This window comes from Ceratosolen solmsi, unplaced genomic scaffold (genome assembly GCF_000503995.2).
Source record: "Ceratosolen solmsi marchali unplaced genomic scaffold, CerSol_1.0 scaffold47, whole genome shotgun sequence".
NCBI classification, from domain to species: domain Eukaryota; kingdom Metazoa; phylum Arthropoda; class Insecta; order Hymenoptera; family Agaonidae; genus Ceratosolen; species Ceratosolen solmsi.
The window spans coordinates 4727748-4745794 of record NW_011948419.1 but is presented as its reverse complement, the minus strand read 5'-3'; the positions used below and the strand labels follow the sequence as shown (position 1 = coordinate 4745794).

General features: G+C 23.6%; 2 protein-coding genes across 2 annotated transcripts; both read right to left on the bottom strand.

Moving 5' to 3' along the window:
- Positions 1-387: 387 nt before the first annotated feature.
- LOC105360796 (uncharacterized) lies at positions 388-9049 on the bottom strand. The gene is made up of 5 exons (XM_011497797.1): positions 8820-9049; positions 5581-5803; positions 2654-2832; positions 1992-2139; positions 388-1310 (listed from the first exon to the last, which is right to left on the bottom strand). The coding sequence occupies exons 1-5, from the start codon at positions 9035-9037 to the stop codon at positions 894-896; spliced, it is 1185 nt and encodes a 394-aa protein (XP_011496099.1). The 5' UTR covers positions 9038-9049; the 3' UTR covers positions 388-893.
- A 1246-nt stretch (positions 9050-10295) lies between these two features.
- LOC105360795 (SEC14 domain and spectrin repeat-containing protein 1) lies at positions 10296-13421 on the bottom strand. The gene is made up of 8 exons (XM_011497796.1): positions 13388-13421; positions 13206-13306; positions 12479-12688; positions 11906-12091; positions 11675-11789; positions 11294-11535; positions 11101-11223; positions 10296-10549 (listed from the first exon to the last, which is right to left on the bottom strand). The coding sequence occupies exons 1-8, from the start codon at positions 13419-13421 to the stop codon at positions 10340-10342; spliced, it is 1221 nt and encodes a 406-aa protein (XP_011496098.1). The 3' UTR covers positions 10296-10339.
- Positions 13422-18047: the final 4626 nt, after the last annotated feature.

The window sequence follows — 18047 nt, the reverse complement described above, 5'->3', positions numbered from 1 at the left end:
AAACTATGTTGTTTTACTTATGTAAGATTGTTAATATTATTGTTTATAATTTAATTTAATATAATATACAGATATATATAATACATAAAAATAATAAAATAATGCATAAAAAATTTGTAGGTGTATATAATTTAATTATAATATTATTTTGATTTTGAATACAAGCACAATTAAATATAAAATTTGAGAATATGGGATAGTGATTTGAAGAAGTATTTGCCAATTAAGAATTTCAATTTTTTGTAATTTCAAAAGCAATGGTATTATGAGCATCGATTATTATTTATTTTTAAATATTCGATATGATTAAACCTGATAATTACGAGAATATGAAATATTAATATTTAAACGCTTCGATTGATATTAATAGAAATATACGTTAAATATAAGAGGTTGAGAATGCAAATGCATTATTTGCTAATTTCGTGATAGTTGATATCTGATTAAACACCAAAGTGTTGAAATTAGTTATCAGAATAACAATAGTTTTATAGACTATGAATTTTACTTTTTAATAATCTTTGAATTAAAAGTGTTCGTTCGCAAACTATTCGTAACTACGACGAGAATCTCCGATAAAGACTTTTGTTTAAAGACTTACAAAATATTCTTGTGTCATTTAACAATACAATAATCACTTATCAATACATTGATTGATATATGCAACAATAGGAACATAAGTAATCGTAAAGAGGGAATAAAAACCATCTAAAAAATTTGTCTAAAAGCAAAACAACACAAGTTCCACGGTCACTCTTTCTCTCTCTCTCTCTCTCTCTCTCTCTCAATCTTTCGTACTTTTTCGTACACTCTAGCAGCACAATCAGTATGCATATAAGCCCGGTTAATCGAATGCTGTAGGCGGCATCATGGATTGCCGACCGATCCGCTACTTAACGTCCGATCGGCTCCGGGGACACAGCCTCGAGCACTGGCGACGACTCCTTTCGTTCCTCGTGCTCGACGTCCTCACTTACCGAGCGGCCGACTGCAAGGAGCTCCTCCTTGTAGCAGCGGATCTCATCTTGAGACGTCGTCATCGTGCTCGCCTTCTGGTAGTTCTGGACAGTACCGTTGGCGCTGGCGTACGTGTGCTCTTCGCGGCTTGTCTGCAGGGCCGACGACGGTGCGGTCTCGCCATTGACGAGAGTACGATTGAGCTCTTGGTGCTCGCGCACATCCGTGCTCTCGTCTCGCTCGCTTAGCGTATTGGCGACGAACTTGTACGAGGCGACGCCCATGCGCGTGTCTTGCGATACGCGCAGCGTCGTCGTCTCCGTTACCTCTTTCACAATCTTTCCTCCCTTCTCCTGCAAATGCAATATTTCCGTCAGTACCATTGCTAGCGTCTTATTATTCCTTGCACTTTCCTTCTTTTAGTTATTCGAATTTATAACCACAGCTTTTATTGAGAAAAGCTTTACAGAGAGCTTATTGCATTTTTAAACTTATGTTATTGAATATTGACCGAGGTGTTATTTCTAAGGTATAAGCGTTCATATAAACCTTGGGTTTATATAAAATTTTAATATGAAATTAAATTTACATATGTTTATTGTAATATTTAAAATATTGACAAAATTGAATGTCTAGGAATCAAAGATTGAAAACAAACCTATTTCCGTAAATTTTATAATTCTATTAATTGAATGATAAAGCAGCTAATTTTGTAATAGTATTTTCGGCAATTACTTCACTAAATTTAAATTTAAATTTCAAGTATCAATGTAGAAACTACAATTAAATAATAGAATAGTTTCAGCTTAAACTTTCTTTTTGGTATTTATAAATGTTTTAAAATGTAAATGGTGCTACAAGAGTTTATTACTCACTTTAATGTATACTCATTGGTAGAATTTGTTTTGATAAAACTTATTATATTCTATTGTTATAAAGAAAAATCTATTTCTTATATTAGCGATGTATAATTGGAAGAATAATTTACTTATTAATATGCATATCAGTGCAATATAATTATATTATGTACATACTTGAATTATTCTTTGGATGACAGTCGCTTCATCCGGACTACATTCAGCAATAATTTCCTGATCATTAGGATTCGTTGATACAACAGTTTCGGATTTCGCTACCGGAAATAGTTCGTCTTTATTTGTCAACTCATTTTCCATTTTCCGGCTACAATAAAAAGGTTATTTTAAATGAATTATACATAATCTTTAAAGAATATTAATTAATTATGTGTTTGAAAAAGTATAGCATTTTCCTACTTTAAAGAATTGAACAAAAACGAATGATTTTAATTCAGGTTCAATTTCCATAGAAATTGAGAAAATACAGCCTACTTTTGATGTACAATAATTTATTATTAGGCAATACTTGTACAATAATTATTAGGCATTATATTGCTAATCACAATAAATAATTTATAGAAGAAAATCGAATGTTGAAACTATTTAACATATCTGTGCATTTAATTATAAACGGAATTTATTAATGTAATCAACGATAGTATTCCTCGAACACAACAATAAATTATAACTTTCTATAGGTTCCTGCCGGCGTTCATGCGCCGGCACCAAGCAAAAGATCTAAATAAAAGTGAATGAGCCCAATTCTGTTGCTCCAAGAATAAATCTCCATTCGCATATTGTCGAAACGCGCACAGGAAACGTCGACTCTTCACGCTCACCAGGTCGTTGAAACGAGGGCATCCTCGTACTCGGATGAGAGAAATGATTCGCTGCGCGACCTTGGCACAGGTGTGCTCGAGCATTCAGTTGCTGTCACATATTCTTCAGCGTTCGAGTCCTCGACGGCGCTGCGATCGCCTTCTGGAGTCGGTTTAACTATTTCCTTTGGCTTGTCCTCCTATAAAAATTTAACCTTTTAATTTGTGTTGTATTATTTGTGTTAAGCTACAAATCGTCAGTGGTAATGAAATTATATTAGGATTAAACATTTTCTATTTGCTGTGCTCAACAAATTCGCCATCATAATTTTATTTTCAGCTATGAAAATTACAAACGTCTATTTCAGAATTTAGTTGCTCACTTTTTTAATACAGTTATACATATTCATTGATAATACCGTAAGATGTAGATAATTTTATTAGTTAATCAATTGTTTTAGAAATAATTAAAATTAATTATTTTAAAGTTCAAAAATTTAATTGAAGATATTGTTAAATACATGAATTCTTTTGAAAATTTCGTAAATTATTATTCAACTTTCATTGTTTTAATGGCTATACTTTTATATTAATAGAAACAATACAATGTTATATAATAAAACCAATATTATTCATATTACAAATTTGAATAAAAATATATGATATGGAAATTTATAGTTATATTATAGTAACAATTTTTCATAAGTTTTAATCCAAGTTAACTACATTAAATTGTATTGTATATTGAATTAATCAAAATTAAATAAATGAAAATATTTTAATGATCCCGAAATTTAATAAATAAAAAAATTTTTAATTTAATTGTTGAATTGTTACAAATAACTAATCAATAGACATTTTATTGAAGAAGCTTCTAATTGCTTGAAAATTTCTTGAAATGTTTTCAAGAGTTAAAATAAATTGAATTACTTAATTTTATGTATCAATTTTTACATAGTTATTATATCATGTATTATAATTATTATAAAATAATATGTTAATTGATTTTTTAATGATTATAAAGTTTATTAAACCTAGATTAATTAGTAATTAGAAATTAATCGAACAAGATATATAACTCATTAATACTACTCATTTAGTGTAAATAATATTAAAAAAATTATTAATCAGAATTGCAATTCTCGAAATCCTAACGACTATAATTATATGTATTTCATTGTAGAATAAAAAATATTAGAAACAGTTAGTGAAAAATGTTTCTAGACTTATAATAAATTATTTTTTTCAATATAACATAATACAATATTTTTTTATAATAATTATTTTGTGCCAACTATATGTACAATTTTTCTAGTATAATTTTTACAAATATTTTATTAATTCTATAATATATATAAATTTTTTATGTCACTGCTAATTACATTCTAAAAATTAATTAATATTATACATATATTCTCAAACTCTTATACAAATTGAAATAAACTCTAATCATAATTAAAAAAACTTTTAAAATTTTGAAAACATCAGAAACTTGAGTGAAAACTTAACTAAGACTGAGTAACAATAAACGACGATCTTGATGATGAAGTTATTTGAATAATATACTATCTTTTTGAATAAATCCTATATCTTAAGAAAGTATCAATTTATAATTTTTTATTTCATATGGAATTCTTAAAATATCGTGTAACAAAAAGCTAGTTTTTATTTTCATTATGAAAAACGATTTCAAAATTATGAAAAATGGTGTTGAAAAAATATTTTTGTTGTTGAATATGAATGATTGATTACAAAATTAAAAAAAAATACCAAGCAAGTAATCACTACTTTAGGATAAATTTTTAAGAAATTTTTATTTTAAAACAAACGGCTGTATTATGAGTATTGATATAAAGTTATAAATTGTTTATATTACGTTTTGATAGCAGTTTTGTTAATTCATATTATGTAGTTTCATTCAATTATACTATATTTAATATAATAATTTGTAATACAGTTGTATAATGTTATATGGTTGGCTAACATAAAATTATTGCTTATAATAATAAATGAAATAAATTTTTAATTCTTAATAATTTCATCTAAATATTTTGTAAAATACACATATTTTGAGGAAATACTGAATTTGATGAATAAAGTTAATATTTAAATATTAAAATATAACAGTTTTTTAGTTAAACAAAAACAAAATAAAAATTTCAGAAATATGAAATACTCAAGATATTTGGAAACATTTTTTTTAATAATATTTAATGCGATTTTATATGATAATGTAATTTTTAGAATTAGTTATTTTATCATAGTTTCATACTGAATTTAATATTTATTTTTTCTATCAACGTATAATTTAGACAGTACATTAAACTGCTTAATTTTTGAAAATTTGGTTTAAACAAAAAAAAATAAAAATTGGTAATTAAAACTATCATTAAATTAAAACTATTATTTAGATAGTTGAAAAACTTCGAATTCTACTTATTACTAATTATTAATAAAATAATTATTCTAATTATTACTTTTTTAATTATTATTTGTATTATTTAATTTTAAGAATACATCATTATTTAATAAGATCTACTATATTATCATATATTATTTACATTAGTTTTTGACATAGAAAGAATATTATTCATTATAAACAACCTATATATCTCATAAAATTTATAAATAATTAATTAAAAAACTTGTATTTTAAAATATTGTGAAATTTTAGGAATGCCAAATAATAATAAATTTTCACGGATTGTTTCGCGTAAAAAATTAAATCCCCTGTATCAATGAGAAATATTGTAAATTTACAAATTTTATTTATTCAAATAGTTTAGTATTAGATCTTCTACTTTTAATAAAATGCACTTTGAAAAAGAAACATTTTAATAAAAATAGCGTTTTACAGGATGCTTATTGTCAAATTACGAGATTTTTTAAAAGTCAATATCTCGATCATCAATTTTCGGACCTTCGACTCAGAATTCAATTATATCAACCTGTGATGTGTGGCTTCTTTTCTCCATGGATAGGGATTGCTCTTTCAAAGATATTTCATCTGCGATTGGTTCTAGAGTCCGGGTCCTAGCGCCTGCCTCGCACAGCCTTGCGTCAAGTTTTTCGGCCAGTCTCGTTACCTCCAGGAGTTTCGCCGAGATCGATTGTACGGCCGATTGATTGCCACTGACATCGCTGATCTCCTCAAGCTCCAACATTCTATCCCTGCTCGAAGATTAACGCAAGTCCAGAACAATATAAACAATGTATGAAAGGTAAGGAAATGATAAGATCATATATTGAAGCTTTGTCGATTCATGTCGCACAATATCTTTTAAAAGAAAATAAAAAAAGAAATCCTCGTATTAGGCGCAGAATATTTGATGCGCATGAGGCGCCGTCGACTGGAAATCAAAGCTGTTGCTTCGAAACGTCGTTCCTTTCGTTTCGTTCGCTAAGTTTACGTAATAGAAAGCACCGTAGACACAACTTTTTGCAGCGCACACACGGCCGCGCGCGTGCGAATAAGACTGTTTCGACGAGAGAAAAGCTGGCATGCCAGCGCGAGCAGATGTGAGCAAGTGGGATAAGGGGAAACGGGGATCGAAATGTATTGATGAACACGAATTGGAAACCTTTAAGATAATTTCGATAATGATAAGGACGGGGGGAGATGGTAATTCGAGGGCATACTTCAGAATCTCTATTCTCTGATTTCTGAGAACGAAATGCTCTTACTAGCACTAAAATGTACGCGTATGTATCGCTGGAAGATGATCACGCTATTATGAATAGATTTATTAGAAGCGTAGAATTTTACAAAATATTTAGAGATACAGTAAATTAAAAATTATCTTTCGCAGTAACGTACAATTTTTTGTATTTTTGAACAAATATTTTAAGAAAAAAATTAAACTTTGCAGTTACGCTTTACAAAGGCATAAAATAATTTATTTTTATTAATAATAAAAAGGCAATATATTCATATAGTTATTTAGAAGTTTTTTTATATTTTTGAAACTTTTTGTAAATTAATACATTGATTTATTTTATAAAAAACATTTACATAATCTATATTATTAGTTTAATAAAAAAAATAATAATTAAATACTCATACTAGAAAAATACTTTATCATTTTTTTCTTTCTTTTTTTTATAGTACAAGAAGCTTTTACTCTACTAATATTCTGACTTTAATAACATTAGCTGACACAATTTTTGAACGAATTGTGCCATGTTGGATCAAAATTAGTTCACGGGTTAAAGATGTTTTCACGCTCAGTGTCATCAGATGGCTCGTACAAAATTTGTCTATTTTTATATATTTAAGAATTGCACTTTTACAGACTTCATGTACGACGATGTTTAATTCTAGGCTATGCTTCTATTTAACTATTTATAAGCTATACTGATGATTACATTTGTTATCATCCAACCTATTTAAATAAAGTATTTAGACAATTGTTCCAAGAACTGATTCTTTTACAATATGCAAATATTATAATCTCTTTTTAATCAGTGCATCTTGAAATGAAAGAATTCAGTTAAATATATGTGTATACAATAAAACTTAATGTAAATTATAATGTGTCAATAAAATATTGATTATATTATTAATAAAAACAAACTTAAAAAAAAAACTATTTCAAACATATTTTTTTATTCAAAATTACAAATTTTGAATTTAAATTTTGATATTATTCTTTTTTATTCAACTTATAGTTTTTTCTCAAATTCGTATTAAATATTTTCATGATATACGATTCAATAAAATAGAAGATAAAATAATCTCTCCCAAATTCTCAGAAATTAGTAGTAGTTAAAAATACAAACATTCAATAAAGAAATATAAAAATCAACACAATAATAGATGAAGAATTCTAAAATAAGAGTGGAAGTAGAAAGGAGCAACTAATTAAATAAAAATAAGAGTTACGGAGGAATGAAGCTTATAATGAAGAGAAGCAGCAAAAAGATATATGGGAATTACCGTTGCTCTCATTTTTGTTATACGACATTTGCATTACGAGAATTGCTGAAGAAATTTAACAATACTGAAAAAGAAATTCCAAAGATAAGATGGCGCAATTGAAAAAATTTATGGTTTCTTAGCCCAAATATATATTTTTCAATATTTTATGGGTTTATATGTTTTAATATATTTAACATTTTTATCTTGTTGATTAAAGTGTTTAATTTATGGACAAAGCCATTGATTAATACTATAATTTATATTACAAAGATCTGATTTATTAATATTTAATCTATATATAATTTGATATTTCAATGAAGTCATAATCTTTTCTAGCTATTCGATCACTGAAATATAAATTTATATATATATATTTTTTTTTTTTTGGTGGGGTACGCTTACATTATAGAACACGTGAGATATTTTGTATAAATTTGAATAACAATATTTAATTTTAATGTTTAAAAATCTATGTGAATGAAAATAATTATGCTTAATTAAAAACACCAAATACATTGGTAGATTATGTATCGATTGATTATAAAATATTTGTTATATTTTCATAATTTAAACGAATAAGTTTGAAATTAAAGTTTAAAAGTAAAAATTTTACATTTTATAATATATAATAATGGAAATATTAATAAATAAAATTTTAAATTACGTAAAAGAAAATAAAATAAGTACAAATAAAATTATAATTTTTTCTTTAAATAGTTATTATATTCCAAATTAATATCAATACTTTCAAATTCTTGTTTTCACTGTTTTTCAATAAAGTGATCAATTAGTTATAAAATATAAAAAGGAATTTAAGTATTTAAAAAATATTAACATTAACAAACTAGTGCCTAATTTTTTTTAACAACCTTTGACATCATAAAACTAATAAAATTTTGAAATTTTCTATCTTTTAAAAGACTGTGACTAAAATAATTTTATAATTGTCCTTTTTGTCATATAACTAATTCTTTTAAATTCAATGAACCGTCAATAAAAATCAACATTATTAATAATTTTAAAATTTGCATATCTTAATTATAATTTTATTCAATTTTATGAAATATTTATAAAATTAATAATAATAAGTTAAGATAGGGTTTGCAAATGCAACTTCGATATATAATTATATTTGAAGAGCAATTACATTGAATCATACTGTAATAACTTCTTATTATTATAAAATTTAACTAAATTACTTAGTTCAAGAATTTCATGTTGCAAATCTATGAAAAATGAAAGCATATTATAATGTGTAAAACAACCTACCTTTGATGAGCTAACGGCTCCTTTAGCCGAGACCTTAATAGTCTACCGAGGCGGACCATTCGCCCAACTTCCTGAAGCAGTTTTTCTCGCTTTCCAAGCACGTCCCTAATCTCTAGTTTTGGACGTAATGATGATGCAGCCTCCATTGCATCTGGGGAAGAAGATGGCGTCATTGATCTGCTTCTTTTCGTCGAAAAAACGCTTACTGTGTCGATCATTTCATGTAGTTTTTCACAATGCTATATGCAAATCCAGGAACAATCCATACATAAAAAGAAAAATTTGTTTAATTTTTATCTATTATTAATTACTATATATTTGTGTGATTGTAAAATGTTTTTCTGTACCTGCCAATTTATTGCAATAAACTTTTGTTATTGGATACATTTACTAGATTTTCTGTGTAATTATATCCATGTGTACATGAGAGTCGAAAAGAATTTTCGAATAATAAAATTTTTCAAACTATACAAAAATAAAGTCAAAAGTTTACGTATTTTATTTATTCATATTTTCATTCATGAAAAAATATAGTTTTTTTCATTTGAACAGTTATGTATTCACAATTCTTTTTTATGTATAATATACAATTATTATTGTATTAATATTAATAAATATACCTATTATATTGTTTATATATATATATATATATATGTATATATCGCATTGAATATTTTTTCTTTATAATATATTTAAATAATATATTTCTTATAAATTATATATTATAAACAATTTAAAATAAAAAATGTGTTTTTTTTATTCTTTTCAATTTCATTTTAATTATATTGTTTAATAATTTCAATGTGTTATGTGTAATTGTTTTATAATATATGTTTAAATACAGGAGGAATCTAAATTCTAAAATATTTTAAGTCAAAAATTTTTCTGTAAATTGGTAATAATGAAACTGAGAATATTAATTTTTTATTTAATTATATTTCTTATTATAAAATTGAAAAAGATCGAAAATTTAAATTATTGATAAGATATAGAATTTCGTAGCGTTTCAAAGTAATATAACTTTTTTTAATTCATTTTAAATCAAATATATAAAATTTTTATTCTATTATATTTTTATAATATATAAATTTATTTATAAAATATAAATTATTAGAAAATAAAGTAAAACCCAGATTTTCAATAAATAAAAAGATTTTCCTATTACGCAGAACGTCAATATAGCTAAAGCTAATTTTATTCAATTGAATATCAAAGAAGATAGACTTTCAGAATAAAATATTGAAATAGAATAGAAATAATGAAAAACATAATATATCTATTTTATCAGTTATAAGTTATAGTTTAATAACTTAAAAGTAATTCGTATGAAACTTAAATATTTTAATAAATTGAAATAAATTAAAATAATTTTAATCGGGCAAATATAAAGTAAATACATTATAAAATCATCTATAATAATTATCTGTATAGCAATTCTATGTATTTCCAACGAGTAATAAGTCAAACGCTTGTTTTTAAATTCATAGTTAACATCTACAAAAAGATAATTTCTACTTTATTTATCGGCAATAACTTACGTCGGCAACGTTCTTATGAAACACAGCACAGACTCTCAAGCGAGTCAATTGTTCTTGGCTGACCGATCGGAGCTGACGCCAGACCTGCCGTAATCTAGATAATAATCCCATATTGCTCATGAGGTCCAGCTTACACGAAATTCTCAAGACTTTCGCACCATTCACCAACTGACAGCCATACTCGTATGTTCCCTTTAATTAAATTCACTGCGTCATAAACATTTTCAATTTCTATGAATTTAAATTTTTAAATTAAATTATTTATTACATTAATATCCTTACTACAATAAAGTACTTCTTACATTGAAATTAATAAACTTTAAACGAATAAATATTTTAAAAAGTATTCAAAAAATATGCAAAATTTCATAGTATGTACATTATGTAAAGTTTATTTATATTTATATAAAAATTATTTGAATCTGTCTAACAATCAATATAATTGCCAATTACATGTTTTATTTTTTAATATATAACTTTATTAGTGTACAGATAACAAATTGTAAACATTTATCAGAAGTTTATTAAACGACTCATATTTTATTTTTATAATGCAGAATTTAATCTCGATTCATATGAATATCAGCATAAATTCATTCTTCTCTTGAAACAAAACAAATTAATATAATTACCAATTAATAAAGAGTCATAAATAAAAAATTATGGTTAAATTATACTAAAATACTATATTGTGTTCAAAGCAATTCCACAATTTTTATAATAATAAATGAAAATTCTGTTACTCTGGCGGTATCTTGAAATGATTGATGTTCTTGTTTCTGCACTTGTATTTCTGTAACATTACAGCCAATTTCGACATGACTATCAACCAGTACATCAAATAGATCATTAAGCCAACTTATAGCCTAAAGACGAAAATAAATTGTATTAATACACTTATTTGAAACTTTAAATGTTATCAAATCAAAGTTAAACCTGCTCCACATCACTTTCGTATGTATATACGAGTGCAATTTGTTTTAATGTTAGTTTTTGAAGTTCGACACTGTCATTGAAAATATTTTTCCTCGCATTGGTAGCATCTAAAATATCTTTAATATTTACAATATCTTCCCCATAGTCAATAAGAACATCACGACATAAAGCATCCTTGACTGGCATAGAAAGAACGTCTGATAATTTTTCACCTTCTTTAACTAATTCTTGCTCTAGTCCTTCTACAAAATATATATAAGATGTACGACAAATTTTAAAATACTTATTGTTTATTTACATACATACATACATATACACATGTATATATATATATATATATATATATATATATATATATATATATATATTTATATAAATTACCTAGTTTCTGTTGACTACGGTCAAGTTTCATTAGCTTTACTCCAGCATTTGAAACATTACACGTTCGACTTCCCATTATTAATTTATCAAAAACTTCACTCGTTTTGTCAAAATACTAAATAATATAAAAAGACGTTTATTCGTGTGAACATTATACTACAATATATATTTTTTCTCTTATACATAAATATATAAATTTATTTATTAATTTACTTTCTATAAACAAATTACCTCAGAAACAAGTCGAAAAAATCTTTGAGACGTAATTAGCACATTTCTTCGTTTTTCAAGTCTTGTGGCGAAACTTCTGCAGACAAAATCCATAAAATCTCTTTGGGATTTTAAATCCTCGGAGAGATAGTCACTTGATATACTGTCTATTTTATGTAAAAGCTCAGCATATTTCCCATATGTTTCCTGTTATTTAAAATGTAATAATCAAAATAATATTAATATATTAATCTTTGATTACTACTTCTACTATAATGATTGTATTCTTCAAAATTTATATTTATTTTAATGCAACTTATAGTTACTTGTAAGTAAAGCTTTAATGTGTTTATAATTTTAAATTCTAAAAAATATTTGTAATTTATTATTATCGTTAATTTATATAATTATTAAAAATTTGCTTAAGCAAATAGTTAATCTAAGATACAACAAAAACGAAATAAAACAAACATTTTTATTTATGATGTAGTTATTATTTTATAAAAATGCTTTAATATAGGAATATTACGTTCACCTAAGTTTTGGATCTTTAAAATTGTTACCATAAATAAAATAATAGAATTATGATCGTACCCTACATTCTAGTTCAAGTTTTTCATGCTCTAGCCTCAATTCTTCCGATGAAGCTACGTCGAAACCTATTTGGTAGTGAGCATTTAACATAGAATCGGCAGGACCAAGAATCCAATTCGTCACACTAGCAACACCTTCTTCAAGATTATCTATTTCCTTTAATACATCTATATTTCTTTCCATATTTGACCAAGCTTTTTCAATTTCAACCTGAATATAATAAAATTCTTTAAAAATGTAATTTTTGAAATACACTATTTAAAAAATTTCAAAATTGTTAACCATTTTTATAATTTAAAATAAAATAATTTTAAATATAAATGATTTAATTGAAATTAAAAAAAAAAATTATTTATTTACAATTATAATTTTCTCTGAATTTGGAAAAAACTTTTTAAAAAGTACTCTTGATTTAAATGTAAAAATCTCTTTAATAGTATATACAATTAAAATACATAATTCTAAAATATATTATGTATATACATGAAAATCAAACAGATACATTTCTGAAGAATAATAGAAGACTTTAAATTTAAAAATAAAATATTATTTCATAAAATTTCTTTGGTGATCTGATTTGGAGATAAATAAATTGATTCTAAAATGGTATTTTATTTAAAAATTTTAAATTATATGATATTTTTACTTGATATTCAATTCAATATTAAATCATTTATACATAGAATAAATTAAATTATTATATGCATAATTAGTGCAAAATTAATACCTGCTTATGTTCTATGGAATCGATAAGGTTATGAATTCGTTGTACAGAATCTAGAACATCTTGCGCAGATTCTCGATTAATTGTATTCATGAAACTCTTACCTGTATATGAAAAATTATTATATAAATATGTATTTAATGTAGTTGGTAATTATTCAAGGAATTATAAAAAAATTTACTAACTTGGATGAAGACTTCGTTGAGATGCATTAGCCATTTTTAAATTCATATTTCTACTCAATATGAAGTTTTTATTTCAATCCTTTGTATAAATAATTTCAGAATTTATTAGTCTTTTTTATTCGTTTATTTTTAAAGAAAACTTAAATTTTTCTTGTTCATTCATAATTAATTTTTCAATAAGAATTTATTAATTTTCTATAATTATATATACATATTTTGTCAATCGAATTTTTTTGCAATGTTTATTTTTTTATTAAATATCCAGTAAAATAAAATTTGATATACACACATTATATATTTTTTTAATATTTGTTTTAGGGAATAATTAGAATGTTCAAAATATATGATAATGGAAAATATATCGTAAAAATATGAATATTCAATTAGTAATAAATGAGATTAAATATTAAAATTTAAAAAATAAATAAAATCATCTATACAAACAATTTATTCTGAATGCATAATATATATTTATACGGCTGTTAATCAGGCTAGACATCAATGAATCAGAATCATCATAATTGCTTAGTATTTCAAAAGAATGTAACTGAGATATAATAAGAAAATATTGAATCTTTGATTGGTTATAAAAATAAGATGATGTAGGCACAATATTGCCAACTTGTATTAAACAGACCTTTTGTGATAACCACATATAAGCTACATATTTTACATAGATAAAGATATCTGTGCATTCTAATTTTAGAAATAATAACTGTTTAGTGTAAGTTTTTTATATATTTTAAAATTATACAATAATAAAATTAATAACCTTGAGTTTTAACTATGGTATGTCTTACTTTAGTTCAAAAACCATAATAAGTAGTTTCAAATTTCTAAAATTTCATATTATCAATATGTAGTTATGTAATTTCAAAAAATAAATAACACTCTGTTAAATTTGGAAGTCTATCTGCCACATACTTCAAAAATTCTTTTTCAATGTAAATATGAATTCTCAATTTAAACGAATTTGAATTAAGTTTAATGCACCATAAAATAGCTGATAAGATTCAAGACTTAAATATAATTTCATATGAGTTATAATATTCTCTTTAAAATAAATTAAATATCATACTAATACAATGTACACATACTTTAAAATTTTTAAATATAAAATTATAAAATTGTAAAATTATAAAATAAATAAAAAGTTTAATTAATACATTAAACATGCTATTAATTATGTTATAATTATTTTACACAAAGAATTCATAAAATATGTCCGATATATTATTATAATTAAAATATATTTATTATATAATCGTGAATAATGTTTTGCCATGTAACTAATACTAATATAAAAAGCTTCCCTTGTACAATTTGATTATAGTTTGTACTGAAATGCATTATAATTATTTACTATGTATCTGTAATAAACTATACATCTTTATTGTACTGTTACTGCGATTATATTTCAGTTTTCCAGATTTACCTACCAATTCAAAAAATTAATAAAGAAATTAAGTAACGATTCGGGGATTAAATATAAAGTGAAGTCTATGTTAGTAGGCCAATATCGAAAGTGTAACGAAATATATAAAATAAACTCTCTTCACGGATGCTGTTTTCTGATTTCCACGTTGGCCTTACAAGCCATACAATTTGCTATAACTGTCATCCTTAGAAAAATCAGAAGTCAAACAAGGATCGCGATACAATTCATTGAGCTGTCTATTCTTATGTCTCTATTCTTACATGAAATAAAAATATTAGAGATTTTTCATTTTTAACGTATTTCGATAACAATTTAACTAAAAATATTTGCTTTACTACACATTATGAAATATGAATAAAGTAAAGAAAGTTAATTGTCGTTTCGATCAAAGCTATGAAAATTTCTTGCTTTAAAAAATTTGATAGTCCGAGAAAGTTTAGCTTAAATCATTAAATATTTAATTAATCATTTTAAATTAATTATTTCAATTTTATAATTTTATTTTTCTGATTAAATGACGCTAAATTCTTTTTTATATATCTGAAAACTAGTATTTTATTTCAATTAAAAATATTCAGTACAAATAAATTGTACTTAGGTGATTTTCGGATCAGAAAGTATATATAATAATTTTCGTATTAAGAATAAATAAACAAGTATTTATTATAATTACACTGATTCTTATTTTTATGTTTACAATAATTCAATTGATGTTCTTAAAATCTGGTTAGAGTAAATTAAAAGTTAATGTAAAATTAACATATATTATATATATGATAATATCTGAAATAATATCATTTTATTTCATTTGAATTTATTTATTTAATTTGAGAATTGAAAATTATGAGGAATTAGTTAAAAAATGTTATGTAAAGAAATATAATTATTCTATAAGTTATCTTAGTTTTAATCCATCAGTTAAATAAAATAAAATATAATTTTATTTTAAATAATAATATTTGTTTAAATTGAATCAATTGCTGACAAGCAAAAATTTTACTGCAGAGTAAAAAGTCAAAATGTTTATATAGAACAATATACTAAATGAAATTAAATCTTACAAGTTTGTTCTTTTTTTAGACTTAATAAAATGTCATATTTTATAAACAAAAACAGATTTTTTTCGCAATAAATTATTTCATATAATTCTATTTTATTAAAAATAAATTTAATATCAAGTTACGTATATAATTACTAACATTAAAATTAATCCGTATGAAATTTATAGTAACTGAGTAGTTGATAAAAATCAACAAGAAAAATACTAGTAAGATTTAAAAAAAAAACCATCTGAATTGTTCCCAATTTATGATTCAAAGATCATTTACATATTTAGTGAAGACTTATTTTATGTATATTACAGTTTAAAAATTTTCAAATTTTAATTTCATCATTTATACACTGTATCAATAAAGAAATTAAGAATATAATAGTTGTATTCTAAAACAGTCTCAACCGATTTTTGTTTTTGGAATTAAATATATTATGAAATAAATGTATTATAAATATCTTAACTAAGGTATTCCTTAATATAGTTTTAAAAGATATTCATAACATTTAGCATTCAATGTTATACGTATTTATTCAATGTTATATATAACTATATATAACTTTGTAAATTTATGCATTTAGCAACTACATTGTAGCAAACTAATGTAACAACTTATAGTTATTCAAATATTTTTCTAAAAGCAGATTAGATTAAATTAAGAATATTCTAAATTGTAAATATAGACTCACTCTTATGTAATTTAGTTTATTTTGGAATTTAATTTTAATAAAGTTTAAAATATTAAAGGAAGTTTAAAAAGGATCATATTCAAATTTAGAAACATTGTTTAAAATGAACGACATATATCATTTAGGATTCTTTTGTAATAAAAATAATATTTTTAAAATACCTAATAAATACAACTTCACCAAAAGTATTAGGATTATGATCATTAATCAGTTCACTTGCAGGGTCACAATATAAGATTAAAATATTAGTCTTTAAAAATCGATTATTAATTGTAAATATCAACTAATATTTCATAAAATCAAAGTGAAATTCGTTTTATATTTAATACTTTATTTATCATTTTTCTCCAATAATAGTTTAGTAATATAATAATTTTTAAATTAAATTTGATATATAAACATATATAGATTTATAATTAACATTTACTATTTAAAAAAATTTATTTATATTGAATGTAAGAATTATAGTAAAATTATTATAAAGAAAATATGATATATAGTTTAATATAATAAAATAAATATAAATATTAATCTTTTTAAAAAATTAATTATTTTACTATATTAAATAAATGATAAAAGCAATATATTCGAAATATTATCAGATAGAGAATGGAATTTAAAAAATAGTCTATGTTGCAAAGTATTTGATGTAAAATTTTAATATTTCATATTCATAGAATAAGAGAATATAATAGTAATTTTTTAATACTATATCTTTTGTAAAAAAATGCACTAATGTATATACATATAATCTTTTATTGTTAATTTTAGAAAATTGATTTTCTCTGAAAATAATTTTCGAAGTTACAAAATATTTTAAATTAATATAAATGATAACACTGTCTTTTTATTGAAACAAAATTTATTAGTAACTTCTTCAGTAAAATTTAATTCTTTTAAATAATACATAATTCGCTTGATTAGAATCTAGCTTTTTGCTAGATTTAAACTTAAAATGAATTCTTTTAAATTATATGTTTTAAGTTTTTTTTACCAATAGAACTGATGTAATTATAACTGCTATTAATATCGAGGTATTGAACACAATATTAAAGGTATCAAATACAATATATATAAGGTACAATGAATTTTAAGAGAAAGATTTTATTATAAAAGAGATATTTGAAAAATGAGATTCTTTCATTTTCAGCTATCTTATTAAAAATAAATATACTTATAACTGTAAAAGTTTTAAAAAATACTAAATCGTATATACAACGGTTCCGCATTGCTATTCCATTTACAACTACTAAAACATAAAAGTTATATGTATGAAATGTTATATATTTTATTAAACTATACTATTGCATTATAAATTAATATAGGTTTTAATACTTAACTCAAATATTCTACAATATGCAATAGCTTTTATTGCAAGTATTAAGGATATATACATATGTAACGTAGATTTGTCGTGATAATCTCAATTTAACTACAGGTTGTAGCACTTATTGAATTACTTTTATATCGAACTGTATATTC

Coding starts and splice junctions, on each gene's coding strand:
- LOC105360796 (XM_011497797.1), bottom strand. CDS start 9,037: ATGATCGACACAGTAAGCGTTTTTTCGACGAAAAGAAGCAGATCAATG. Junction 5,804..8,819: donor GAGCCGTTAGCTCATCAAAG/GTAGGTTGTTTT, acceptor ATCTTCGAGCAG/GGATAGAATGTTGGAGCTTG. Junction 1,311..1,991: donor TCATCCAAAGAATAATTCAA/GTATGTACATAA, acceptor TTGCATTTGCAG/GAGAAGGGAGGAAAGATTGT.
- LOC105360795 (XM_011497796.1), bottom strand. CDS start 13,421: ATGGCTAATGCATCTCAACGAAGTCTTCATCCAA. Junction 13,307..13,387: donor TCAACGAAGTCTTCATCCAA/GTTAGTAAATTT, acceptor TTTCATATACAG/GTAAGAGTTTCATGAATACA. Junction 12,092..12,478: donor AACTTGAACTAGAATGTAGG/GTACGATCATAA, acceptor TTTAAATAACAG/GAAACATATGGGAAATATGC.